Source organism: Oncorhynchus masou, chromosome 5 (genome assembly GCF_036934945.1).
Source record: "Oncorhynchus masou masou isolate Uvic2021 chromosome 5, UVic_Omas_1.1, whole genome shotgun sequence".
Taxonomy (NCBI): domain Eukaryota; kingdom Metazoa; phylum Chordata; class Actinopteri; order Salmoniformes; family Salmonidae; genus Oncorhynchus; species Oncorhynchus masou.
The window spans coordinates 46,287,661-46,314,974 of record NC_088216.1 but is presented as its reverse complement, the minus strand read 5'-3'; the positions used below and the strand labels follow the sequence as shown (position 1 = coordinate 46,314,974).

General features: G+C 43.8%; 1 protein-coding gene across 2 annotated transcripts; it reads left to right on the top strand.

The window, feature by feature from the left end:
- Positions 1 to 2,248: 2,248 nt before the first annotated feature.
- LOC135526973 (transketolase-like) lies at positions 2,249 to 26,909 on the top strand. Of its 2 annotated transcripts, XM_064955646.1 has the most exons (14): positions 2,249 to 2,355; positions 4,772 to 4,889; positions 5,180 to 5,293; positions 5,590 to 5,687; positions 6,957 to 7,148; positions 7,422 to 7,540; positions 8,363 to 8,559; positions 8,839 to 9,003; positions 20,848 to 21,004; positions 22,656 to 22,786; positions 22,960 to 23,043; positions 23,400 to 23,493; positions 24,030 to 24,152; positions 25,439 to 26,909. In XM_064955646.1, the coding sequence occupies exons 1-14, from the start codon at positions 2,249 to 2,251 to the stop codon at positions 25,624 to 25,626; spliced, it is 1,887 nt and encodes a 628-aa protein (XP_064811718.1). In that variant the 3' UTR covers positions 25,627 to 26,909. The 2 variants fall into 2 exon arrangements, with proteins under 2 accessions (XP_064811718.1, XP_064811725.1); XM_064955653.1 differs by lacking the exons at positions 2,249 to 2,355; positions 5,180 to 5,293 and having other exon boundaries at positions 4,793 to 4,889.
- Positions 26,910 to 27,314: the final 405 nt, after the last annotated feature.

The window sequence follows — 27,314 nt, the reverse complement described above, 5'->3', positions numbered from 1 at the left end:
CATTTTTAATTCAGGTATTGGGTATTATGTGTAGATTGATGAGGGGAAAACAATTGAATACATTTTAGAACAATGCTGTAATTTAACAAAATATCGAAAAAGTCAAGGGGTATGAACACTTTCTGAAGGCAGACAAAATGTGCATGGATAGAAACATTACCCAAGGTGAACTGTTAGAGGTCATTAATAATCGATAAAAGGTGAAATCTGCTGGTAATGTATTCCCAGTGTAATTTTAATGACACTTTCATCCCAAATGACTAAAGCCTATGTTACTTATGCTCACAGTAGCTCTAGAGAAAAATTAACTTCCTTCATCACTATGTTTGACTAAAATTACCATACTTAAAAAAAAAGGTTCCATTGTCATGCGGATCCTACTGCTCAGTTTCACTCTTGAATGTGGATTATAAAATCATTGCTAAGGTATAGGCTTTTCGCATAGAAACATTAAAACAAAAAGGTAATTCACTCAGATCAAACAGGATCTCCAGACAATCTCTGCTGGGTTTTTTTTTCAACGTAATCCATCACACCAAAAACCTCAATGCTCCAAAAGTGGCAGTATCAATAGACGCTGAAAAACAGCAACAGGTGTAAATCATCGCTACAGTGAAATGCTTACTTACAAGCTCTTCCTCAACAATGAAGAGTTTAATTGACATTCTCCACAGTGGAAACCTGTGACTACTGCATCACTACTGCATTGACTACAAACACACTGGATAATCGGATAGAGAGGGTTACTGGCTGGGGTAGCACCGTCCAGATGATTTGGTCATTAGTTCCATGAGATTTTGCTACATGGATGTGTTGAGGAGTAGCTCTTGGTTAAACATCTTCAATAATCCCCTCACCTGATCTCCAACACCCCTCCCTCACAAAACAACACTTTCTCTCTCTCACTTACTCTCTCTCACTCCCTCACACACTTTCAGTCTCCCTCTCTTTCTCTCTCACTCCTTCCCTCCCTCCCTCTCTTTATCACTGTCGCGCACACTCACTCTCTCTCTCTCTCTTCCCCTCCCTCCCAAAAAATCAAGAAAAGCACTTCTCTCTCACAATGTCTCTAACTCAATTACTCTCTCTCACTCTTGTCTCTAATTCACTTACTCTCTCACTCTTGTCTCTAACTCACTTTCTCTCTCACTCTTGTCTCTAATTCACTTACTCTCTCACTCTGTCTCTAACTCACTTTCTCTCTCACACTGTCTCTAACTCACTTACTCTCTCTCTCTCTAACTCACTGAGTCTCTCTCTCTCTCTAACTCACTTACTCTCACTCACTCACTCACTCACTCACTCACTCACTCACTCACTCACTCACTCACTCACTCACTCACTCACTCACTCACTCACTCACTCACTCACTCACTCACTCACTCACTCACTCACTCACTCACTCACTATGTCTCTAACTCACTTACTCTCTCTCACCCTGATTCTAACTCACTTACTCTCTCACACTGTCTCTAACTCACTCAGTCTCTCTTCCTTTGTCTCAAACTCACTTACTCTCTCTCATGCTCTTTCATTCCCCCTCTCTCTCTATGCCAATGAAGGGGTAAAAATTATCTCTCGCTCTTTCTTATGTACATGCTCTTTCTCGCTAAAAGCCTTTGTAGGCTTAGGATTAAACAAATTAAACCTTGACAAGCCACTTAAATGATCTCACTTCCTCTCTATACAATACCCCTCTCTCTCACACACACACAAAACAAAGCCATGATCACGAAGACACGCACGAGGTAAACAGGAATAAAGGACAAGACTCACAAATCCCAAATCTGGTAATGAGTTTAGACACTAAAGCCAAAGACAATTGTGGGCAGATGCTTCCCGGGTCCCCCTTTCTGTGGGCAGACCCCCCCTTTTTTTCCCTCTCTCTCTCTCTCTCTCTCTCTCTCTCTCTCTCTCTCTCACTCTCTCTCTCTCTCACACTCTCACTCACTCACTCACTCACTCACACACACACACACACCTTGCACACTCGCATGCAGTCCTAGCCAGCATAGAGTGCGATTTGACCTCTGTACTCAGACCCATCCCACACCGCTAGTCCCATCCTCCTCCTCCTCGTGTGTACACGTGCCAGGGATAAATCCTGCCTCTCCCCCTTTCTCCACCTCTTCTCTCTGCCACGCATATACACAAGCAGGGCTCCCTCTGCCAACCCTCACTCACACACAGCCTCTGTGCAGTCTAGTTCACTTTCCTGGTGCTTTTGGTGCTTAGACATTTTGCCTTCATGGAGGACTACCACAAACCCGACCAGCAGACGGTTCAGGCACTCAGGAACATCGCCAACCGCCTCCGAATAAACTGCATCAAGGCTACCACTGCTGCCGGCAGCGGGTAAGACCCTTTAACTCAAACTGACACAGACACACACACATACACACAGTCGTAAATCTAGGGAAGAGTGTATAAAGACTCCTTCATACACACAGGTGCACATGCACACCCATGTAGAATACAAAATGAGCTATGGAAAAATGTAACTGAGTTGAAGATGAAATGTAGGGTAACTGGGGTAACTAGCCCCCTGGGGTAGACTGTAAGCCGCTTATTTCCCTTCATAATTTGTTTGTCTAAGCACGACCATCATCCACATACCACATTTTTGACAAAATGTTGCTTTTTTGTGTCAGCAATGGGACATGGTTCTTAAGGGAGGCTTGTTACCCCATGTTACCGTCTGATGCTGTGAGTCACTACACATATGTGATGCAGATCAAAACGATAAAGACTATCCATAACAATAACATAAAAAGTTTATATTTTCGTCAACATCTGTATGTATTGATTTTTATATAGACATACAGTAGCTTGTAGTTAGGTAATCTGTTTATATAGTTTAATTGTCGAACGCTGTATTCTTGAACAATTTACGGATTATTTTGTTTATTCTATTGAGCAAGATTGATGTATGGCCATTGTGGCTCAACGTGAGATTATTTAGTTTTTTTCGATATTAGAAAATGTTCCATTGTGAACAACATGACAGGATACATTTTGCTGTAGTGTCTGAAATTAACTCCTGTATCTGGGGAAAAGTATAGCGCGTCTTCATTTGTCTGACCGCAGGCAGGTAAGCGATGGAGGAGCCCTCGGAGCTTGCGCGTCAGTTGTTGGCACGAGACAAAGCGCATGGAGATAACCCTGGCTGGGATGTGCGCTCCGCCATCTTCGTTGATTTAAATGGGGGGGAATATTGGTCATTAAATATTATTAATAATTACTCCTCAATTACTCTTAGTGTGAACACCCAATTGAAGTTTATTATTAGGCTAGAGTGTAATTATTGTATTAAATAGAGAGCCCATGCACAAACAAGTGCGCACGTTGGGTAATTCTGTAAAGAACATATTTCATTGTGATTTTTGTGAAGAAATCACACGTTTATTTGAGAAAGGCTATCAATCATCATTTATTGCTCAAACACAAACTCCAGCATCCATGAATTCCATCATGGCTCCATCATTCGACCGTAGCCTATACACAAACCATCCACAAATAGACTAAGTGCGCAAGCCTAGACAATAAGCAACTGCCATGCGATTGGTGATTGGAGAAAAACCCCTCTACCAATTTAGGGTAGGGTCCTTGCCAGAATTAATTTTTTTTAAACGTTTTTATAACATCTTACTTAAATCGCCGACTGGAAATGGGAGCTAAATGTTACAAAGGTTTCCACTAGATACAAAGTCGAAACTTGCTATAGCGTAAAACTGTACATAAAATAAAAGCTTTTTGGTCTTATTTTTAGGTTAGGATTAGGCATTAGGGTTAAGGTTAGGCATTAGGGTTAAGGTTAGGGTTAAGCATTAGGGTTAGGCATTAGGGTTAAGGTTAGGGTTAGGCATTAGGGTTAAGGTTAGGGTTCAAATCCCATTTTAAGAAGATAAATTGTAGAAATGACCTTGTGGCTTAGGTAACTAGTGACGACCACAATGTTATAAGCCAGGTGATGAATGTGATTCCAAATGGCGCCCTCTGACTGATTGACTAACTGGCTGTCTGACTCGTGCTATTTCCAAAATGATCCACATTTCTCCCCAGTCACCCATCAACGTACCCCTTGGATGTTGACATCACTGTAATTGGGAAAAAGAGGGAGCCAAGGGGGCATCTCGGTTTGAGCATGGCCCCCTCATCAGTATTTTGGATGAACTATTTCACTCTAATTATTATTACCCATGTTTCCCCATGGTGCCATAGAATTCTTTGGCGAGCTCAGATTTTAGACTGTGCCACTTAAAATCCATTTAGACTCTGATTCAATTCAGAGTGATTTTGAGATTGTAAAGTGATATTTCTGTTCTCTGTGTCTGTGTCTGTGTCTGTGTGTGTGTGTGTGTGTGTGTGTGTGTGTGTGTGTGTGTGTGTGTGTGTGTGTGTGTGTGTGTGTGTGTGTGTGTGTGTGTGTGTGTGTGTGTGTGTGTGTGTGTGTGTGCGTGTCTATGAGTCTGTCTGTTATGTGAACACCTGTCAGTAACATCCCTCCCTGCTCATACACTATTAGAAAAGACATGCTATCTATCACCTAAAACAGTCCAATAGGAAAACCCTTTGAATAACCCTTTTTGGATCCAGGTAGAACCCTTTTGATTCCAGGTAGAACTCTTGGTTCCATGTAGAACTTTTTCCACAGATGGTTCTACATGGAACCCAAAGAGTTCTACCTGGAACCAAACAGGTTTTTCCTATGGCGACAACCAAAGAACCCTTTTTGAACCTTTTTCCTAAGCGTGTACTCCTTCTCTCCCAGATATCCCACATCATGCTGCAGCGTTGCAGAGATCATGTCTGTTCTGTTCTTCAACACAATGAAGTACCGCGCAGAGGACCCCAAGAACATCAACAATGACCGCTTCATCCTTTCGAAGGTGAGACTATTGGAATTAAATAGAACACCATCGTTGCGTTCTATTACTGTTGTTGTCAGATCCATGTTGTGAGATCCTCCAGCTCACCTCCACTGTTTTGGTTGGGTGAAGGTCACATAACGGTCAGGATCTGCTTACGTGATACACTTGTGTTACAGCTGGTGTGCGATTGTCATGTGATATGGGTTACAGTCATAAGAAGCAATGTATTTTACACTCCCTGGTTGTGAAATAGTTACGTGGTTATGTCTTGGGTTGTATTAGAGTAACATGGGTTTTCCTCTCCTTAGGGTCATTCTGCACCGGCCCTGTACTCCATGTGGACAGAGACTGGTTTCCTGAAGGAGAGTGAGCTGCTCTCTTTGTGCCAGGTGGAGTCCAACCTGGAGGGACACCCCACACCTGTGAGTGATAACTACCACACATCACCTTTGCTAACCTAAAGGTTAGCGTACACCTCACCTTTAATAGCCTGACAGTTAACCTACGCCTCACCTTTAATAGCCTAGCAGTTAGCACCGCAGCAAAACTGAAAATGGAAATGTGTGTTCTTCATGGACAAGTTCAGGTAGTACCTCACCGAACGTTGATAACTTGTAACCTATAATAATAGCTTAACGTTTTATAACCTACTCAACACATCCTTGCTCTCTATGGTGATAGTAACAGTCCTGTTCCTGTGTATGTGTTGGAGTTTCAGAAGCAACAGTTTGTGGATGTGGTCACTGGCTCTCTGGGCCAGGGTCTGGGTGTAGCCTGTGGGATGGCCTACACCGGGAAGTACTTTGACAAGTCCAGGTAGGAGTTCACACACATTCACACACAGATGTGTGGTCTTTGCAGGCCTCTGAATTCTAAAGTGTTAAGTATGGACTCAAATACATAATGAGGTATTTTAGAACTCTTAGCGCATAGTGATGTATTTTAGAGCTCTTTAGAGCACAGCGTGTTATTTTAGAGCTCTTTAGAGCATAGTGAGGTATTTTAGAGCTCTTTAGAGAATAGTGATGTATTTTAGTGCTCTTTAGAGCATAATGAGGTATTTTAGAGCTCTTTGGAGCATAGTGAGATATTTTAGAGCTCCTTAGAGCATAGTGAGATATTTTAGAGCTCTTTAGAGCATAGTGAGCTCTTTTAGACTTCTTTAGGGCACTGTGAGGTTTTCTAAGGTCCTCTGGGTGTGCAGTATCTGCATGCTCTGCTCTTACGATTCTTCTGCTCTAATAACCACAGCCCCTGCGGCCACAACTATTTTTACCATCCAGACAGATTCGGTCTCAGAATCCAATTCAGACTTTACATTAGTATTCATCACTCAGTCTATTGTTCAAAATCAGACTCACATTCCACAGTCTAATTCAGGTTCTGTCTCAGAATGAGGAATGCGGATCTCTGATATGTGGAATGTGGATATTGCCAGTCCTGAAAATATGCCCTGCCCTGGATAGATTTGTGCTAGAGGAGGATTTTGTGTGGGTGGTGGTTGAAAAGGATGACATAAGCAGATTATCAGGCCATTTGATTAAAATAGGAGCATTTGCTTTGTTCAAAGGAGTCTGTGTGGCTAGAAGCCTCAGTCAGCGTAGATGTGAGGGAATGCAGTAAGTGGGATAAAGGGAGAGGTAAAGGTTAACAATTTCCCGTTGTGGGAGAGGGCTTTCACAATTCCCAGGGGGCGTTCAATCTGTTCTGTCACTTCAGGGGAAATGGATGAATTTGACTTGAAAGGTTTCATAGAGCACTATTTGGTGTTGGGTAGAATAATAATTTGATTTTACCACTTCTTGAATCTACACTGTTTAAAAAAGGTACTATCTAGAACCTAAAAGGGTCCTTCGGCTGTCCCCAACACTTTTCGGTTCCATGTATAACCGTTTCCACAGAGGGTTCTCAATGGAACCCAAAAGGGTTCTACACAAAACTCATAAAAGGGTTCTCCTATGGGGACAGCTGAAGAACCCTTTTGTAAAAAAACATTCTAAGAGTGTATACACGTGCACATGCGCACACACGGCACACGGCACACACACACCTCTGTCTCACCCCCCATCCCTCTCTCTTGCCAAGCTACCATGTGTTCTGCCTTCTGGGGGATGGGGAGCTGTCTGAGGGGGCAGTGTGGGAAGCCATGTCCTTTGCCTCTTACTACCAGCTGGACAACCTGGTGGCCATCTTGGATATCAACCGCCTGGGCCAGACTGACCCAGCGCCCCTGCAGCACCACGTGGAGAAGTACCAGAAACGCTGCGAGGCCTTTGGGTGGGTGGGTGTGTGTGTGTGTGTGTGTGTGTGTGTGTGTGTGTATGAAATTGGGTTCACGAGAGAGAAGGACAGAGTGAGTAAGAGAGGCAGAGATCCTCTTTGTCAATGTAATGACAGCGAGAGAAAGTCTATGAATGTGTGAAGGCACATGTCAACATTTGTGGGCATATGTGGAATTCTTTGTTCATGAGTGTATGAGAAAGAGAAAGTGTGTGAATGCCTTTTCCATATGTGAAATGGGTTTTCTGACGTGAGTGTTGCTGTCTACAGTTGGCATGCCATCATTGTGGATGGGCACAGTGTGGAGGAGCTGTGTAAGGCTCTGAGCCAGGCTCGTCACCAGCCCACTGCAATTATCGCCAAGACCACCAAGGGCAAGGGAATCCCAGGTACTCTCACCCTCGTATGGCTATTGGCTACATCCTATCACTCATACCTGTTAATGGGCTAACCTCTCAGTATGGTGTGTAAAGAATATAAGGTGTTGGGCCATTGATTTTTCCTGACCATGTGACCTGACTCCAGGTCTGGGGGTTTTCCCCGTCAGGAGATCACATCGTCAGGCTAAAACCCCTGGGCCTAAATATCCATTCTGATGTTACTATGTATCAGTGGTGAAAAAAGTACCAAACAGTCATACAGTACTTGAGTAAAAGTAAAAATACCTTAATAGAAAATGACTCAAGTGAAAGTAAAAGTCACCCAGTAAAATTCTACTTGAGGAAAAGTCTAAAAGATTTTGGTTTAAAATATACTTAGATATCAAAGATGAAAGTATAATACATTTAAAATTCCTTATATTTAGCATCCAGATGGCATCATTTTCTTGTATTGTTAATTTACGGAAAGCCACAGGCACACTCCAACATTCAGACATCATTTAAAATGAAGCATGGGTGTTTAGTGAGTCTGCCAGATCAGAGGCAGTAGGGATGACCAGGGATGTTCGGTTGATAAGTGCTTGAATTAGACTATGAGTACTTTGGCTGACAAGGAAAAAGTATGGAGTAATTTGTACAATATTTGCTGAAAGAATGTAGTGAAGTAAAAGTAAAAGTAGTCAAAAATATAAATGGTAAAGTAAACTACAGATACCCCCCAAAAAACAACTTAAGTACTACTTTAAAGTATTTTTACTTAAAGTACTTTACACCACCGCTGTGTATACAGCATGTGTGTATTCTAATATTATGTCTGTCTGCATTTACCAGCTGTGGAAGATAAGATGGGCTGGCATGCCAAGCCCCTGTCCAAGGACATGGCTGAGGGAGTCGTGAAGGATCTGCAGGCGCGCATCATGAACAGCAGCAAGCGCCTGTACCCCACCACGCCCGTAGAGGATGCCCCGCCAGTCAGCCTGCGCAACGTCCGCATGCCCAGCGCACCCGCCTACAAGCAGGGAGAGAAGGTAACATACAGTACATGCATCTCACATGCATCTCACCATATACTGTACATATGTGGTTGTACAAATTATCCCAGGAATATGGACTCCACTGGGGCTCACCCTATAGTCGCAAACATTATATCATAATAGAAGCAGTCACTCACACCTTAGATTGACTACTGTCAGAGACAAGGTGGTATAATGATACATGAACAAACAGGCAGAAAAATGTACTTATTAGTGACGGACTGGTTGATTGATTCGTTGATTTGTTGATTGACTGGTTGTATTTCTCAACAGATTTCCACCAGGAAGGCCTATGGCATGGCCCTGGCTAAGTTGGGCCGTTATAATGAGCGCGTGGTGGTCCTGGATGGAGATACCAACAACTTCACTTACTCAGAGATTTTCAAGAACGAACACCCCAACCGCTTTGTGGAGTGCTACATTGCGCAGCAGAACATGGTATGAAATTAACCCTAACCCTAACCCTTACTCAGACCCTAACCCTATTGAGTTTTTCTTGATTTTCTCTTTATCACATACAGTACCAGTCAAAAGTTTGGACACACCTAATCATTCAAGGGTTTTTCTTAATATTTACTATTTTCTACACTGTATAATAATACTGAAGACATCAAAACTATTAAATAACACATATGGAATCATGTAGTAATCAAAAAAGTGTTAAACAAATCAAAATCTATTTTATATTTGAGATTCTTCAAAGTAGCCACCCTTTGCCTTGATGACAGCTTTGCACATTCTTGGCATTCTCTAAACCAGCTTCACCTGGAATGCTTTTCCAATAATCTTGAAGGAGTTCTCACATTTGCTGAGCACTTGTTGGCTGCTTTTCCTTTACTCTGTGGTCTAACTAATCCCAAACCATCTCAATTGGGTTGAGGTCGGGTGATTGTGGATGCAGCCATCTGATGCAGCCCTCCATAACTCTCCTTCTTGGTCAAATAGCCCTCACACAGCCTGGATGTGTGTTGGGTCATTGTCATGTTGAAAAACAAATGATAGTCCCACTAAGCGCCAATCAGATGGGATGGCTTATCGCTGCAGAATGCTGTTGTTGCCATGCTGGTTAAGTGTGCCTTGAAATCGAAACAAATCACTGACAGTGTCACCAGCAAAGCACCCCCACATCATCACACCACCTCCTCCATGCTTCATGGTGGGAACCACACTTGCGGAGATCAACCGTTCACCTACTCTGCGTCTCACAAAGACACGGCGGTTGGAACCAAAAATCTCAAATTTGGACTCATCAGACCAAAGGACATATTTCTACCAGTCGAATGTCCATTGCTCGTGTTTCTTGGCCCAAGTCTCTTCTTCTTATTTGTGCAGACATTTGACCATAAAGGCCTGATTCACGCTGATGTTGAGATGTGTCTGTTACTTGAACTCTGTGAAGCATTTATTTGGGCTGCAATTTCTGAGGCTGGTAACTCTAAAAGAACTTATCCTCTGCAGCAGAGGTAACTCTGGGTCTTCCTTTCCTGTTGTGGTCCTCATGAGAGCCAGTTACTTGAAGTAACTTTCAAAGCTCTTTACAGTTTCCGGATTGACTGACCTTCATGTCTTAAAGTAATGATAGACTGCTGTTTCTATTTGCTTATTTGAGCTGTTTTTGCCATAATATGGTCTTGGTCATTAGAATTTGACAAATTAACTTTTAACAAAGCACACCTGTTAATTGAAATGCATTCCAGGTGACTACCTCATGAAGCTGGTTGAGAGAATGCCAAGAGTGTACAAAGCTGTCATCAAGGCAAAGTGTGGTTACTTTGAAGAATCTCAAATATAAGATATATTTTGATTTGTTTAACACTTTTTTGGTTACTACATGATTCCATATGTGTTATTTCATAGTTTGGATGTCTTCACTATTATTCTACAATGTAGAAAATAGTAAAAACCCCTGAATGAGTAGGTGTGTCCAAACTTTTGACTGGTACTGTATATGTAGTCAGGATTGGGAAGGACCACTCTATGAGCCAATTATGATCATTCTATAAACCCAGACAACACTCTTTCTAACTAAACCAAGCTTTTAAAAGCCAACCTTTTTTTAAATTACTTCTAAATTATACTTTTTGTTTTAAAAAAATCTATTCAGCATTGTTAAAACATTGCAGCAGCATTTCGTGGCTCAGCTTAGCTGTCCTCTCTCCTCTGCCTCTGTCTCTCTCGTTGATGCTCAACCGAATGCCCTGTCCCTAGACCTGGGTTCAAATACTATTTGAAATCTTTAAGATACTTTGAGCATTTTTTCTTTAGCCTGTTTGAAGTGCCAAATGGTGGGGCTTTACAGTTTCTGGACGAATCTATTGGCCCATTAAGCCAGACAAGCTCAATCAAGCACAGGTAAAGTATTTGAAATGATCTCAAATAGTATTTGAACTCTTGCTCTGCCTGTCACTAATTTTGCTGATGGTGATTAACAAAATGCCTCTTTACTTCTGTTCAGACCACTGACTCGTTGAGCGAATTCCCCCTCTCTCAGGTCTGATTAGCTGAATAAAACTTCTCTCTCTCAGTGTTACAGAGGTTGGCCTGATGAATAATGGATGTTGGTCCATCCATAATGTAACGCTGGAGAGAGAGACATGACCCACTTACAATACACCATGCCAAGCATCCTCTCTCCTACATTCTCCCCCCGCTGTGCTTCCTCCTCCAATGCCTCACCACGCTTCCTCCATCCACTATGCTTCCACCCTCCGCACAGCTGACTGGTTTGTTGTCTTGAGGATTTGAACCAGTGACCTTTCAGTTACAGGCCCAGCACTCTAACTGCTAGGCTACCTACCCTCTATTCCCTCTCATTGCAATCGGACTTTAGATTAACATTTTGGGAGAGTTGTCATTCAGGCCTGGCTGTATTACTGTACTGCTGCTGTTTGGCTGGTTCCTCCTGACTGACAGCCTGGCAGCCTGTTCAGGTCAGGGCTGTGTTTGATGAACAGCCGTTATGACAGTTATGCTGAGCTGTGAAGTGAAATATGAATCAGTGTGAGGAGGGTGGGTGTGGCCGTCTGGCTGATCTGACTGTCTTACTGACTGGTTGGGTGACTGACTGACTGACCAGATGGATGGTTGGCTGGCTGACTGACTAATTGGCTGCCTGGTTGACTGGCTAACTCAATGACTGACTTTTTTATTTTATTTAAGAAGGCAAGTCAGATAAAAACAAATTATTATTTACAATGACGGCCTAGGAACAGTGGGTTAACTGCCTGTTCAGGGGCAGAACGACAGATTTGGACCTTGTCAGATCGGGGATTTAATCTAGCAACCTTTCGGTTACTGGCCCAACGCTCTAACCACTAGGCTACCTGCTGCCCCAGACTGACTGACTGACTGACTGAATGGATGGCTGACAGACTGCCTGGCTAACTTACTGACTGCCTCACTGCCTGGCTGACTAGCTGGCTTGCTGGCTGATATACCATTGTTATAAAGATGATTGTGCAGAATAAAGCTAGAATAGCAGGTTCAAATGAGACAGACAGATTGTCTAATGGGGAATCGTTAATATTGATAAGAGAATAATGAGAAAATCAGAGGTACTGCTGTTCATGGTATGACTTATTTATGACTGCATTATGTATGGCATGGTTGAATACTCGTTTCGGATTGGCTTGAAGTGCATTCTAGAGCATGCATTATTTCCCTTTATAAACTGGATGGTTCGAGCTCTGAGTGTTGATTGGCTGACAGCCGTGGGATATATCAGACCATATACCACGGGTATGACAAAACATGTGTTTTTACTGCTGTAATTATGTTGGTAACCAGTTTATAATAGCGATAAGGCACCTCGTGAGTTTGTGGCATATGGCCAATATACCACGGCTAAGGGCTGTATGCAGGCACTCTGTGTTGCGCCTTGCTTAAGAACAGCCCTTGGTATGTTGGCCATATACCACATCCCCCTCAGGCCTTATTGCTTAAATAATGCACGGTATATCAGCAAGGTAGAATTCAATGGCTATAGTTATTTCTTACATGTTCCCAGTTTGAGCTGCTTTTGAAAGAAAAAGTCAAATTGAAAACATTATTGGATTGTTGAATTCGATTCTCATAATAGCAAGCTAGGACTGATGGTTTGGTTAGTTAAACTAGCAAGTCTGTTTGGTTACCAAGGCAACTGCTGTAGCTATCTAGTAAACTTGCTAGCTACTTCAGTGGATGTTGAACACATTTCTACCTGCAAATGAACACATTTCCAGCAGCAAATGTTTTAAATTATAGCCTTGGCATAGTATAAAAGGGATAATCAACTCGGGCTCTATGCGTTTCATGGAAGATAATGCAACTCTGTGAAGGTCATTTCCACTTCGCTAGCACGTTGTGGAACACACCTTCCACGTTGTTCATTATTTTCCATAGAAGGCATTGCCCCTCGTTGATTATCAGTTACTCATGTCATCATTGTAGTCATGCGTATTTGAATACGGCATTAAAGGGGCAATCTGCTGTTCAAACAATCACATAGAGAGAAAGAGACCGAGACACACAAGGAAAGAAAGAAAGAGACAGAGAAACACAAAGAAAGAGAATAATGATCATGTCAATGGCAAGAGTGCTATCCTCTTTGTCCAGGTTAGATGTGGGGCAGAAGGAAATTGGATAATAGTACTTCTATCTGGTACTGATATGGAATAGGAACGAGTCCAATGGCAACTCAGAGGTTTAGACAGCCACGGTGAAGAGAAGAGCAGGGGGATCGGGGAGGGCTTTTAAGATATGAAACAGGAAATGACAACTTGTGAGAGAGAAGCACGCCGCTGATTCCTCCCATATGGTACCATAAACTCGTGTGCTTTTGGACTGACTGACTTCTCATTGACTTTTACATAGCGTAGGTCTGGGTTTCTGGGAGGCGTGACCCCTCAGTTTGATTGTGATTCGCTCAGCAGTCATTGTCCCTGTGGAGACCTCACTGAACCCCTTTGTATTTTTTCCCAGTCTAGGGTGACCACATGTCTGCCTTTTGGCCCTTTATCCCACAATTCGCAACCAAACCATCACGTGCCGCACTTTATTAACAAATGAAAACACTACTCATTTACCAAACAGATTGGTCCTGTATTTCAATCAAACGTCCCATTTGTTTGACGACAATTGACATTGCAACCTGTCTCTTTTGCAGTAACATGGCACTTGTCACAAGGTATACAGTGCCTTTAGAAAGCCTACGTACCCATTGTCCACCTTGTGTTGTGTTAAAGCCTGATTTTAAAAAGGATTAAACATAGATATTTTTGTCACTTGCCTACACACACAGCCCATCATGTCAATGTTGAACTGTGTTTTTCAAAATGTTTACTAATGAATGAAACATGAAAGGCTGAAATGTCTTGAGTTGATAAGTATTCAAGCACTTTGTTATGGAAAGTCGAAATAGTTCAGGAGTAAAAATGTGCTTACCAAGTCACATGTTAAGTTGCATGGACTCACTCTGTGTGCAATAATAGTGTTAACATGATTTTTGAATACCTACCTCATCCCTGTACCTCACACATACAATTATCTGTAAGGTCCCTCAATCGAACAGTGAATTTCAAACACAGATTCAACCACACATACCAAGGGGGTTTTCAAATGCCTCACGAAGGAGAGAACCTATTGATAGGAAAAACAAAAAACAGACGTTGAAAATCACTTTGAGCATTGTGAAGCTGTTAGTTATCTCTACCATGTAACCACGCCAGCCCAGGACCTCCACATCCGGCTTCTTCACCTGCGGGATTGTCTGAGACCAGCCACCCAGACAGCTGGTGAAACTGAGGAGTATTTCTGTCTGTAATAAAGCCCTTTTGTGGCGAAAAACTTACTCTGATTGGCTGGGCCTGGCTGCCCAGTGGGTGGGCCTATGCCCTCCTAAAGCCCACCAATGACTGTGCCCCTGCCCATTCATGTGAAATCCATGGATTAGGGCCTAATGAGATCATTTAAATTAACTGATTGTCGTATATGAACTTAAATAACTTAGGAAAATCTTGAATCTTGTTGCATTTTGCCATATTTTTGTTCAGTGTATATACAGTACCAGTCAAAAGTTTGGACACACCTACTCATTCAAGGGTTTTTCATTATTTTTACTATGTTCTACATTGTAGAATAATAGTGAAGACATCAAAACTATGAAATAACACATATGGAATCAAAAGTAACTAAAAATGTGTTAAACAAAAACAAAATATGTTTTATTTTTGAGTAGCCACCCTTTGCCTTTGACAGCTTTGCACACTCTTGGCATTCTCTCAAACAGCTTCATGAGGTAGTCACATGGAATGCATTTCAATTAACAAATGTGCTTGTTAAAAGTTAATTTGTGGAATTTAATTCCTTCTTAATGCGTTTGAGCCAATCAGTTGTCTTGTGACAAGGTAGAGGTGGTATACAGAAGATAGCCTTATTTGGTAAAAGACCAAGTCCACATTATGGCAAGAACAGCTCAAATAAGCCAAGAGAAATGACAGTCCATCGCTACTTTAAGACATGAAGGTCAATCATTGCGGAAAATGTCAAGTGCAGTCGCAAAACCCATCAAGCGTTATGATGAAACTGGTTTTCATGAGGACCGCCACAAGAAAGGAAGACGTAGAGTTATATCTGCTGCAGAGGATAAGTTCATTACAGTTACCAACATCAGAAATTGCAGCCCAAATAAATGCTCACAGAGTTCAAGTTTATTTACTAGGCAAAGTCAGTTAAGAACAAATTCTTATTTACAATGACGGCCTTGGAACAGTGGGTTAACTGCCTTGTTCAGGGGCAGAACAACAAATTTTTACCTTGTCAGCTCAGGGATTAGATCTAGCAACTTTTCGGTTACTGGCCCAACGGTCTAACCACTAGTCTACCTGTCGCCCGTAACAGCAACATCTCAACATAAACTGTTCAGATGAGACTGTGAATCAGTCCATCATTGTAGAATTGCTGCAAAGAAACCACTACTAAAGCACACCAATAAGAAGAGGATACTTGCTTGGGCAAAGAAACATGAGCAATGGACATTAGACGGGTGGAAATCTGTCCTGTCTGATGAGTCCAAATTGGAGATTTATGGTTCCTACCACCGCGTCTTTGTGAGATGCAAAGTAGGTGAACGGATGATCTCTGCATGTGTGGTTACCACCATGAAGCATGGAGGAGGTGTGATGGTGTGGTGGTGCTTTGCTGGTGACACTGTCTGTGATTTAGTTAGAATTCAAGACACACTTAAACATGGATACCACAGCATTGTGCAGCGATACGCCATCCCATCTGATTTGCGCTTAGTGGGACTATCATTTGTTTTTCAACAGGACAGTGACCCAAAACACACCTCCAGGCTGTTTAAGTGCTATTTGACCAAGAAGGAGAGTGATGGAGTGCTACATTAGATGACCTGGCCTCCACAATCACCCGACCTCAACCCAATTGAGATGGTTTGGGATTAGTTGGACTGCAGATCAGAGCTCAGCATATGTGGGAACTCCTTCAAGATTGATGGAGGTGCCGATGTGCGGTCTCCCAAAACACGTGGGGTTGATATCCGAGGACACACTGAAAAAGAGTGAGATGGAGTGAGAAATGCCCCAGGGAGTTCTGTGCTTATTCGGCCCTGGCTAGTTAGCGACTGCACTCGTGTGGTTGGTGGGTGCAATGTTGGCTAAGTTACTTCCCTATTTCCTGATTCAGGCGTTCTGTATGCCCATTGGTTTGGGGATGGTATCCGGAGGATAGGCTGATGGAGACCCACAGTAGGTCGCAGAAGGCTCGCCAGACCCTGGAGATGAACTGGCATCCCCGATCTGAAATGATGTCTTCCGGGATCCCACACAGACGAAACACCTGTTGGAACATGCACTCAGCCATTTCCATGGCATTAGGTAGATGTGGAAGGGGGATGAGTCGGCACATCTTGGAGAACCGGTCAACTACAACAAAGTAGTGAAGCCCGAAGAGTCTGGCAGATCAGTGAGGAAATCCATGGCGATGTGGGACCATGGTCTGTGTGGTGTAGGTAAATACTTGAGCACAGAAGGGACAGGAAAGAATGTAATCTCGGACGTCTGCTGTTAGAGATGACCACCAGAACCTGCGTGTCAGTAGCTCTGTGGTCCGGGTGATCCCGGGATGGCCATAACTCGGTAAGGTATGCCACCACTGCATTAGTTGGGGTCTGACGGACGCCAGAATGTAGGTCTTGCCTGCAGGGGTGTCGGGAGGAGCTGGGTCGTGGCGTAGGGCATCTCTGACAGCTGATTGGATTTCCCAGTGTATGGGTCCCATGACACAAGACGGAGGCAGGATTGGCTTGGATTAGAGGAAGGGGAGTCAAATAGATGGGATAAGGAATCAGCCTTTTCTTGCCAGGCAGATAGTTGCATGTGAAGAAGAGTGCCCAGCGAGCCTGTCTGGGGTTGAGCCTCATAGCACTTCTCAAGTACTCAAAATTGCAGTGGTCGGTAAGGACAAGGAATGGGGGATGAACTCCCTCTAACCAGTGGCGCAACTCTTCAATATCCAGCTTAATGGCAAGGCGCTCTCGGTTCCCAACATCATAGTTCCTCTCAGCGGGTGACAGTTTCTTGGAAAAGAAGCCACACGGGTGTCATTTGGGAGGTGTCCCTACCCGCTGAGAGAGATCTGCTCCCACGCCGACTTTGGATGCATCAACCTCCAGAAGAAAAGGTAGGATTTGGCTGCCTAAGGATGGGTGCAGAGGTGAAGAGGAGTTTCAAGGTCTCAAATGCAGGGCGGTGTCGGTCCATTGGAGGATATGGGTTTTTTGACAGGTGAGAGCTGAGAGAGGAGCGTTTGTATTGCTGCAGTTTCGGATGAACCGGCGGTAGTAGTTGGAAAATCCTAGGAAATGTTGTAGATCATTTACGATGGTAGGTTTGGGACAGTTAAGCATGGTCGTGACTTTGTCTTTGTCCATGTTGACCCCTCCTGGTGTCAACACGAAACCTAGGAAGGTTACCGTAGTAACGTGAATGGTGCTCTTCTCAGCCTTGACATAAAGATGGTGGTCCTGTAGCCGTTGGAGGACCTGTTGCACATGTTGTACGTGTTCTGCAATGGAATGAGAGTAGATCAAGATATCGTTAACGTACATGATGGGGAACTGGTTGATCATGTCCTGGAAAACTTCATTCATGAAGGACAGGAAGACTGCAGGAGCATTGGTGAGACCATAGGGCATAATCAGGTATTCGTAGTGACCCTTAGCGGTGATGAATGCCGTCTTCCACTCATCCCCACTTAGGATACGGACCAGGTTGTAAGCACTACGTAGGTCCAGTTTAGAGTAGATGGTAGCCTGTCCAACTTGTTCTAGTGCGGCTGGAATCAGAGGGAAGTGATTCTTGATGGTAAGATCATTGAGGGGTCGGTAATCTATGCAGGGACGGAGACTACTATTCTTTTTCACAAAGAAGAAACTGGATGCAGCCGGAGACGTGGATGGACCAATGAATCCCATGTTGAGGGCCTCTTCTATATAGGTGTCCATAGCCTCGTTCTCTGGAATGGACAGGGGATAGATCTGACCATTAAGAGGCTATGCCCCAGGAAGGAGGTTGATCATGCAGTCCTCTGGGTGATGAGGGGGGCAGAATGGATGCCTTTGTCTTGCTGAAGACACTCAGGAACTGGGCATATACAGGTGGGATGTGGGCTGGAATGGCAGACTCCGATTCTTCTATAGAGGTGGCTTAACAGGGTAGATTGAAGCAGTACTCAAAACAGGCGGGAGACCATGAGAGCAGTTCCCCCCGCCAGGAGATGGCAGGGTCATGAAGGCTTAGCCAGCGGTGACCGAGGATGAGGGATTCTTTAGGAAAAGATAATACCATTAACTGAATGACCTCAGAGTGAAGGAGGCCAATCTGAAGGGTGATACTGTCGGTCATTTGAGTCACAAGACCTGTTCCGAGAGGTTGTCCGACCAGCGCATTAATCCTAAAGGGAGGATTAACAGGGATTAGTTTGAGTCTTAACTTTTGTGCCAATTGTTCTTCAATGAAATTACCTGCGGCCCCCGAGTCCACTAGTCCCTCCGTAAACGAAGTGATCCCATTACCAGAAAGATGTGCCGGGATACCAAACTGCCTTTTGGCAATTTTCAAAAATGTAGAGGTGCTTACCCGGGTGGAAGTGGAGGAGTTGTGGTCACCCCTTCGTGGGGGTGGGGGGGGAATTGGTGGTTACTCTCTTTACAATAGAGGCACAGGTTTTCACATAACCTCCAATGTCTCTCGGCAGGCGTGAGAGGGTTGCGGCTGAGTTGCATGGGTTCGGGGCTATTAGACTGTGGTGGACGAGAGAAGGGCGTGGAAGACTCGCAGGCCAGGGGCGACTGTATAGGTCTGCGGTCCACCAGTAGGTTGCCAATGGATATGGACATCCGGATGTATTGGTTTAGGTCAGTTAAATCTCCTCTGCTGGCCAGTTCGGTCTGTAACTCCCGATTTATTCCCCTCCGGTAGACTGTAAGGAGCGCTGGTTTACTCCATCCTCTGCTGGCAGCCATGGTGCGAAACTCAAGGGCATACTCAGTGGTGGAGCGACAGCCCTGTCGCAGCTCACATAACAGGTCCCCGGTGTGACAACCTGAAACGGAATGGTCTAACACCTCCTTAAAGAGGGTGTGGAAACGTAATTCAGAGGACAGATCAGAACTTTGAGCGGCCCACAGGGATGTGACTCAATCCAGAGCTTTGCCTGTGAGTAGAGAGATGATGAAGTCCACCCTGTCTTTGCCAGAGGTGAAGTCAGCGGGGTGATGGTCTATGTACAGGTTACATTGCATGAGAAATCCTTGTACAGTACCAGCCGTCGTAATTATTAGGCATGGATATGGAGAGGAGGTTGTGGTTCCTCATATCAGTGAAGCAGGAATGGACTGGCAAAGGAGGTCGCAGAGTTCATCGATTCGTTCCTCCTGTCGGGCTAGACGTAGCTGCAGCTCTGCTGAATTCATCTGTAGTTTTTGGTGAGGTATTCTGTAATGAACACAATGGGAGACGGAGAGCTGGTTTCAAGCGCAGAGCGCTGCAGGTGTTTATTGTTAAAGGACCACAGAAGGAGGCAGGTAGCTGGGTCCAGGGGCAGGCAGAAATTCAACAGTACAGGCAGAGAAAAGGCAAGTAACTTTGTCCAGGACATCAGGCAATAGGTTGATAACAGGAAAACTGATAGGCTAAAGTACAGGCAGGGAATAGGCAAAAGGTGTCGTTAGTGAGGCAGGCAAAAACTATCATACACTGGAAGATAAAGTACGGGAAACACAGAGCTCAGACTAGACGTGTGTCACAAAACTAATTATTCCTCACAATTATGGTGTGGAAAGAACTGAACTAAATAGTGTGTGATAATGACATACAGGTGTGTGACCAGAATTCAGGTGATTGGGATCTGGAGAGTGATCTGCATTCAGGGGATCTATGTGTTTGAGAGTGTGAGCTGGAAAGTGGGCTGGAAAGTGAGCTGCGTTCAGGGGATCTACGTGTTTGAGAGTGTGAGTTGGAAGCAGACGTTACAGTGCAAAGCTGTCATCAAGGGTGGCTACTTTGAAGAATCTCTTATATAAAATCTATTTTGATTTGTTTAACACTTTTTTGGTTACTACATGATTCCATATGTGTTATTTAATAGTTTTGATGCCTTCAATATTGTAATACAATGTAGAAAAAAAATAATAATAAAGAAAAACCCTTGAATGAGTAGGTGTATATATTGTTTTTCTCACAAACCTAGTGCACTGGCCCTTTAATAGTCCTGCATTAGCAGACCAATACAGATGTTTGTAGCACGGACAAAAAATAAGTCATAGATATAGAATAAATAGTGTTCTGGGTTCCGCTCACCTTCAGCTGAAGCTAATTTATATACAGTGCTATGTCTCTGCAGTTGCAGGACCACCATAGAGATGAACTACATGTTCCTGTGGGGGAACATGTAGATTTACTAGATTTACTCCCGAGCTCCGGATGAGGCTCATTCAGGGAAGAAGAGGAGGATTGGTCTTCCTGAATCTATGCCTGCATCTTAAATACCACCCTATTCCCTACATAGTGCGCAAAATAATAACTGCACCTTCTAAGGAATAGGGTGCCATTTGGGACGCACCCCTTGTAAATGTATTGAGAGTTACTTGGAAGATGAAATATTGTTCTGCCATCAGCTTCATTAAAATAATGTCCATCCATTATTCTCAGTAACTAATCTCCCTAAAGTCACCAGCCGCCACTGTTATAGTGTGATGTCACTCCTCTCTTCTCCTTTTCCCTCTAGGTGAGTGTTGCCACTGGCTGCGCTGCCCGTGAGAGGAACGTTGTGTACGCCAGCACCCTGGCCTCCTTCTTCACCCGGGCCTACGACCAGCTCCGCATGGCTGCCATCTCAGAGAGCAACATCAACTTGTGTGGCTCCCACTGTGGCCTGTCCATTGGTGAGTCTGTCTGACCCTCCCCCAAACAAACCCCGGGCACACTCCCAAATCCTCACTCCACTCCACGCCACGCCACGCCACTCCCACAACCACCCACCATTACCCCCATACACTGCAACCTGGATAAATTAAGATAGTTCACTCAAGCCGTTTACCATTGAGAAAATATATTATGTTCCTGTCTGCTTAACTTGGTGTGTCTCACATAAACAACAACGCAATAGCAGCTGGGTCTGGTTTACTTAGTTAATTGACTTTCATTGAACCTGAAAAAAAGCAGCAAGTGGGATGTCTCGCTTCCTCTACCATCTCTGTCACCTCAACGAATGTTCCCTATTAACTGCCTGTGTGCGTGGTCGTGCACCTCCTCCAGGACTGCCAGAAATGCCAGGTTGCGCAGAGACCCAAGAGATTGAACTTCACTGAGTTCACCCCGTTAGTTTTCACTTTATAGAGCAATGTTTTTTCTGTGATTGAATCAACATTATATCAGCCCCTTTTCAATGCAACAAACCAAAACAGATCTAACTTAGCAAGATTTGGTCTGTGATTTTGTTGTAGGGAGAGCAAGAGCGCAAAGGAGAATTATATTGGCAGTCAGGTAAAAAGCTTATGTCTTAATAAAAAGGAGCAATGTTGTATTTTGAGACAGGCTCGAATATGCAAATAAGCCAATATGCAGAGGGATAGCCTACATTGTCTAATTCTCTGTATAGTAATAATAATACATTTTATTTTGTAAAGTGGTTTTTTGTATCATACAACACAAAAAAATGCAATTTACAGTCCCCTATTTGGCCCATGGTGTTACAGACCAAGTAAAAAATCATAATCATAATAATGTAGAAATGTCTCATGCAATGTAGGCCTGCATTGAACACCACACATAGGCTATATCACAGAAATCAAAAGCTATTTCCATGTGAAAATGTTATAGGATTTGCCCCATTGTTTTTGTTGGTAGGCTTACATTATGCTGAAATAGCCACAATAGCCTAATGGCTACTGTCTAAAACTGTAAATTTGCTCTGTGCCACCAAAAAAATTGAGGGAACATTAGTCACACAACCCCACTCTTTCTCCAGTGACTCTACCCCCTCTCTCACTCTCTTCACTCTTTCTATTGGCTCCTCAAGTCAAAGCACCCTCAAATGGTACTGAATTCCCAACGTGACTGCCCATCTCGTGCGGTTGATCCAAGTTCCTCTCTTTCTTTTTCCCCACTTCTGTGTTTTCCTCCTCACCTCCTTCACCCCCTGAGGTCCCCTAACCTCCCTCTCCCCCCCTGACCCCTGACCCTGTCTGTCCTGGATGCTGTCACCTTCACCAGGGGACCTGATGTCCCTTTCCTCTGTTAGTCCCTCAGGTACACTGCATGCCACTCTCTCTACGTCCGTCTGTCCTACTGTCCGTCTGTCCTATTGTCCGCATTCTTGTCTGTCTGCCTGTCTTATACACCTGCATGTCAGTCCACCTAGCCTTTAGCTTTATATTGGGTTGAAATCATATTTGAAATCTTTTGCTTGAGCCTGCCTGGAGTCTTGAATGGATGTGATTTGCACCAGGAAATCTCAATAAAGAGCAACACATAGTATTTTCTTTCTACGTTTACAACATTTTGGAAGGATATTAATCTAGTTGAGTGTTCCAGGAGAGGACGGGCCGTCTCAGATGGGTCTAGAGGACTTGGCCATGTTTAGAGCCATCCCCATGGCAACCATCTTCTACCCCAGCGATGGTGTGTCTATTGAGAAGGCAGTGGAGCTGGCCGCCAGCACAAAGGTATTCATAATCCCTCCCACCAAAATGCTATTGGTTCTTATCCCCTCACACCAAATGTTATTGGCCCTCCAACATTGACGCATCTCCCTATGACCCTGCCCCAACACCAGAGGATATGCTTTGTGTTCAAACCCTCAAATGTATGACCATAGTATTCCATTCTCTTTTCTAAGGGTGTTTGCTACATCAGAACCAGCCACCCCGAGAACCCGATCATCTACAGCAGCAACGAGGACTTCCATGTTGGACAGGCTAAGGTGAACTCTTTTCTATATTACATTAACCACACAGGCTATCACAGCCTTGGATAAACCACTTAAGTTTCCTCCTACTTCCGGACATGAGCTTATTAGTTAGATGATTAGTTTAATCAGTTCTACAGCATCCATATTAGGAACTCCTTCACTGAGGAAATAACCCTAACCCTCTGACAACTGAAAGAGTTCCTATTATGGATGCCGTACAAGTGGTTGAATGGCTTCAAATTAACGCAGAGAGGGTTGTCTTTGAGTGGAATATAAACAATGAATCTCTCATTCAATAGTCTAGCTTTATGAGATGCTTTATGAGATGTGCTGAAACCTTGTTGTTAACTCATCCCTGTCCATCTCAGGTGGTGTACCAGAGCGCGGAGGACAAGGTGACCGTGATCGGAGCTGGGATCACCCTACATGAGGCCATGGCTGCAGCTGAGATGCTCAAGAAAGGTACAGTACAACCTCAGCCAGACTTGAAGAAAGACTTGGAACCCAGAACCAAACTGTATAGGGATTTGATGATTCCTGGCTGTGGCCATTCTCTCTTTTCTGCATGCTCTAATATTGGCTACATGCGTTAATGAATTTGCTATTGAATCCAATCCATTCATTAGTTTTGGCGCACAACTTCTATATCCTATAAGTGTTAGCCTTTCTCAATTATATGTTCAAGCGTATCCTGTTTATTAAGTTATATCCCTCTCTATATCTGAACCTCATTGTTTGAAGGTTTTAATGCCATTCTCTGTATTGCTTGAATCTCGTTTCTCTACTGAAACACACTACTTTGGGTTTCACAATCACGGCAACTTTCCCAAAATTCCCAGGTTTTCCATAAATCCTGGGTGGAGTATTCTAGATTTTCTCCTTATTCCCTTCTGATTCCAGGAATATTCTAACCAGGATTTCTGGAAAACCTTCGGAGTTTCCAATCCTATACACTACTGTTGATAAACACTATGTTTCCCACCTTGTTGTTTTCCCAGAGAGGATCTTCATCAGGGTGATCGACCCGTTCACCATCAAACCCCTGGACTCCAAGACCATCATTGAGCACACGCGTCAGACCAGGGGCCGGATCCTCACCGTTGAGGACCACTACTATGAAGGTATGCTTTTCGCAACCAGAGTTCCGACCTTAGGTATTAGAGAAGTTAGACACAGAGGGGTTAGACAGGAAAATGATAAAGATGGGGCTCAAACCCATTGCCAGAAGTATGCTTGGTCAGGAGCCTTTCTGCTACACCAGAATCTGGCACTCAAGAATAATTGTATGTCATTTAGCCGTATATATTGCAACCTGGCAACCTGTCATTTTTCTGCATTGTTTATTTATACAGACGGTATACTCTCATTGGCTCAGAGATGATGCGGTGGGATGTTCTCATTAGCTTGAGAGGCATAGCAGGTTTTGCGCTGTCATAGTGGGCGTGGGCAAGACATATTCTGTTCTGGTGCATTTTGTTTGCTGAGGAGGAAGACTGTCTGTGTGTGTGTGTGTGTGTGTGTGTGTGTGTGTGTGTGTGTGTGTGTGTGTGTGTGTGTGTGTGTGTGTGTGTGTGTGTGTGTGTGTGTGTGTGTGTGTGTGTGTGTCTGTGTGTGCATGCGTGCGTGAGTGTGTGAAGGCCAGGGAGGCAGAGTGCTGTCAGATTTCCTTAGTGGAGCGTGTGCCGATGGGGCTTCTGTGACCTAGATCAAAGATGTGTAGCAGTAGCAACCCCCTCTTTGCCCCCTAAGGGGGAGAGACTGCACTCTTAGAAAAAATGGTTCCAAAAGGGTTATTAAGCTGTCCCCCTACGAGAACCCTTTTCAGTTCCATGTAGAACCATTTTGGTCCCAGGTATAACCCTTTTCAGAGGGTTCTCCATGGAACCAAAAATGATTATACCTGGGACCAAAAAGGGTTCTAACTGAAACCAAAAATAGTTATGCTAAGTGTTCTCCTATGGGGGCCACCAAAGAACCCATTTAGGTTCAAGATAGCACCTTTTTTCTAAGTGTCGGGATAGCAGGAGAGAAAAGAGAGAGTGAAAGAATGAGAGGGTGAGAATATGGTGGGTAAAGATGGCGAGGGAGTGTACGGCGACAGATATAGACCAATGGCTTCATCTTCAAGATCTCAAGACCAATGAGTGACCTCCGCTAGACATCTCCAGGCACAGATCTAGGATCAGTTTATCATCTGGAATCAAAAAGCTTTACTAATAGAGGGGGGAAAAAGCTGTTTGAGCTCAATGTCATTCTAAATTACTCCTGGGGAGTGTATCAGAGCTGGGGGAAGGATTGCTGTCATTTCAAATTGACTTAATGAAATTGGATTGACCCCAATCCTTTTGCAGAGATGCTTCCTTAGCCTTCTCACTCATGTATTTCATTTGATGTTGCTGTTCCTCAGGTGGCCTGGGGGAGGCAGTATGCTCAGCGGTGGTGAATGAGCAGGGCTTCACCCTGCAGCGTCTGGCGGTAGCCCACGTCCCGCGCAGTGGCAAGCCCAACGAGCTGCTCAAGATCTACGGCATCGACCGCGAAGCCATTTGCCAGGCCGTCAGGAAGATGCTCAGTGGCTCCGCCAACGCCAAGTAGCTCTACCCCTTCCTGCATTAGCTACGCCCCACCCAGCCCAGCCCCCATTCTACCACCCCTGAGAAAAATAGAGACATTGTTCCATGTCACCACCCACGCCTGGTAAACCCACCCCCTCACTGTGAAAGCCCTGTCCCCTATGTGTTTACTAAAGTAACGTGAGTTTGTGCTGTATGTACATTTTGAAGTAAGTTACACATTTCACTTTTTTCTCTCACACACATGCATACAATACACACACAACCCTACTCCCACTTCCTGGTAATTATGGGTAATCCCAGGGTCAAGGGGTCAACTTCAGAAATTAAAGTGAGAGGTCGTCAAACTCGGCTGGCAGGTGTAGAAACCATACAGGTGCAAACCATACAATGCAATAAAGACTATACATGTTGTGACTCAATATAGGCACCTTTATTTGATGCTCATATGTTTTAAAACTCTTCACAGTTGATATGTTCAACCAAAAAAACAACCAGCAGCTGTTTGAATACTTTTATATTGTTCTGATGATGTAACTCTAAAGACAGGGTGGGGCAGCTGGTAGTGAAATGTAAGTGTCGTCTCCATGACAACCGTCTCTGGAAAATGTCATGTTTGTAAAACGTAGTCCAAGAAGGAAAAAAAAGAAACAAAAGATGATCAAATGAAAATGTATGTGGGCTACAAATATCAGTAAAGTGAAAAATCCATACAGTTTGATCCATATGTCTCTCTATACCACAACCCAAACACGTGGCTGGACAGCTTGTGTTAGCACACATGTTGGTTTTAAACATCCTTTTATCTCTACAACTCAGGTGTAGACTAGATAAACACATGGGGTCAGATAACTGCCAAAATGTTGTGCATAAAAGCTTTTGGCACATATTTAACTCCATATTAACACCTTTTACCTGCATGAGCAAACCAACAGTGTGTTAAAACGAGCCGTCTGAACATACCACTAATGTTTCTCTGAGCAAATAATGTCCACGATAGCAAACAGTTGGACCTGGAGGTGAGGAAGAGGGACACAGGGCCAGCTAGGGCTTAGAGCAGGGTTGGGGTTAATTCCATTTCAATTCAATTCAGTCATATCAGGATGTAAATTGAAATGGAATTTACCCCAGCCCTGGCTTAGAGACTGTCTCTGTGCTTGTGGTCATGGTGATGTTGAGAGCATGCAGTTACATCTGAACTGTGAAGCTAAAACAAACACCTCATTTGTTACTTGAACTTTTTTATGTACCTTGTACTTTCATCTATTAAAGCCCTCTGCATTTGAGTTTGAGAGTTCACTACTATTTCCGGGTGTTTCTTTGACTGTGTGCATGCAAATGTATCGTAGCGTGTCTATTGAAAAAGGCACGTTGGGGTAAGTATTTGCTTATGCAAAACGTTTTATTAGAATAATGATCAAATTTAGGAAGACTAAAATTAATAACATCATTATAATTGACCATAGAGATAATTCATTCTAAATCAATTCTAAATAGATAAAACAATAAGTTCAACTTTAATATATTTGTTGTGTGTTCGTTTGAATATGATTAGAATTGCAGCAGGTTTCTCTTCATTTTTGACTCTGTACAATTTCGATTTGATCAGAACCAACACCCACTGTGAGTATCCAGATTTGATCGTGAAAGATTCCGACAGATGACCGAGCAGAATTGGTCCATTGGTCGCCATGTTTACGCTGAGATCCT

What these genes read in the sequence shown, in the direction of transcription:
- LOC135526973 (XM_064955646.1), top strand. Translation starts at nt 2,249, where the DNA reads ATGGAGGACTACCACAAACCCGACCAGCAGACGGTTCAGGCACTCAGG. An exon ending in AAGTACTTTGACAAGTCCAG is followed by an intron (nt 5,688 to 6,956) that starts GTAGGAGTTCAC and finishes TCTCTTGCCAAG; the next exon opens with CTACCATGTGTTCTGCCTTC. An exon ending in ACATTGCGCAGCAGAACATG is followed by an intron (nt 9,004 to 20,847) that starts GTATGAAATTAA and finishes TTTTCCCTCTAG; the next exon opens with GTGAGTGTTGCCACTGGCTG.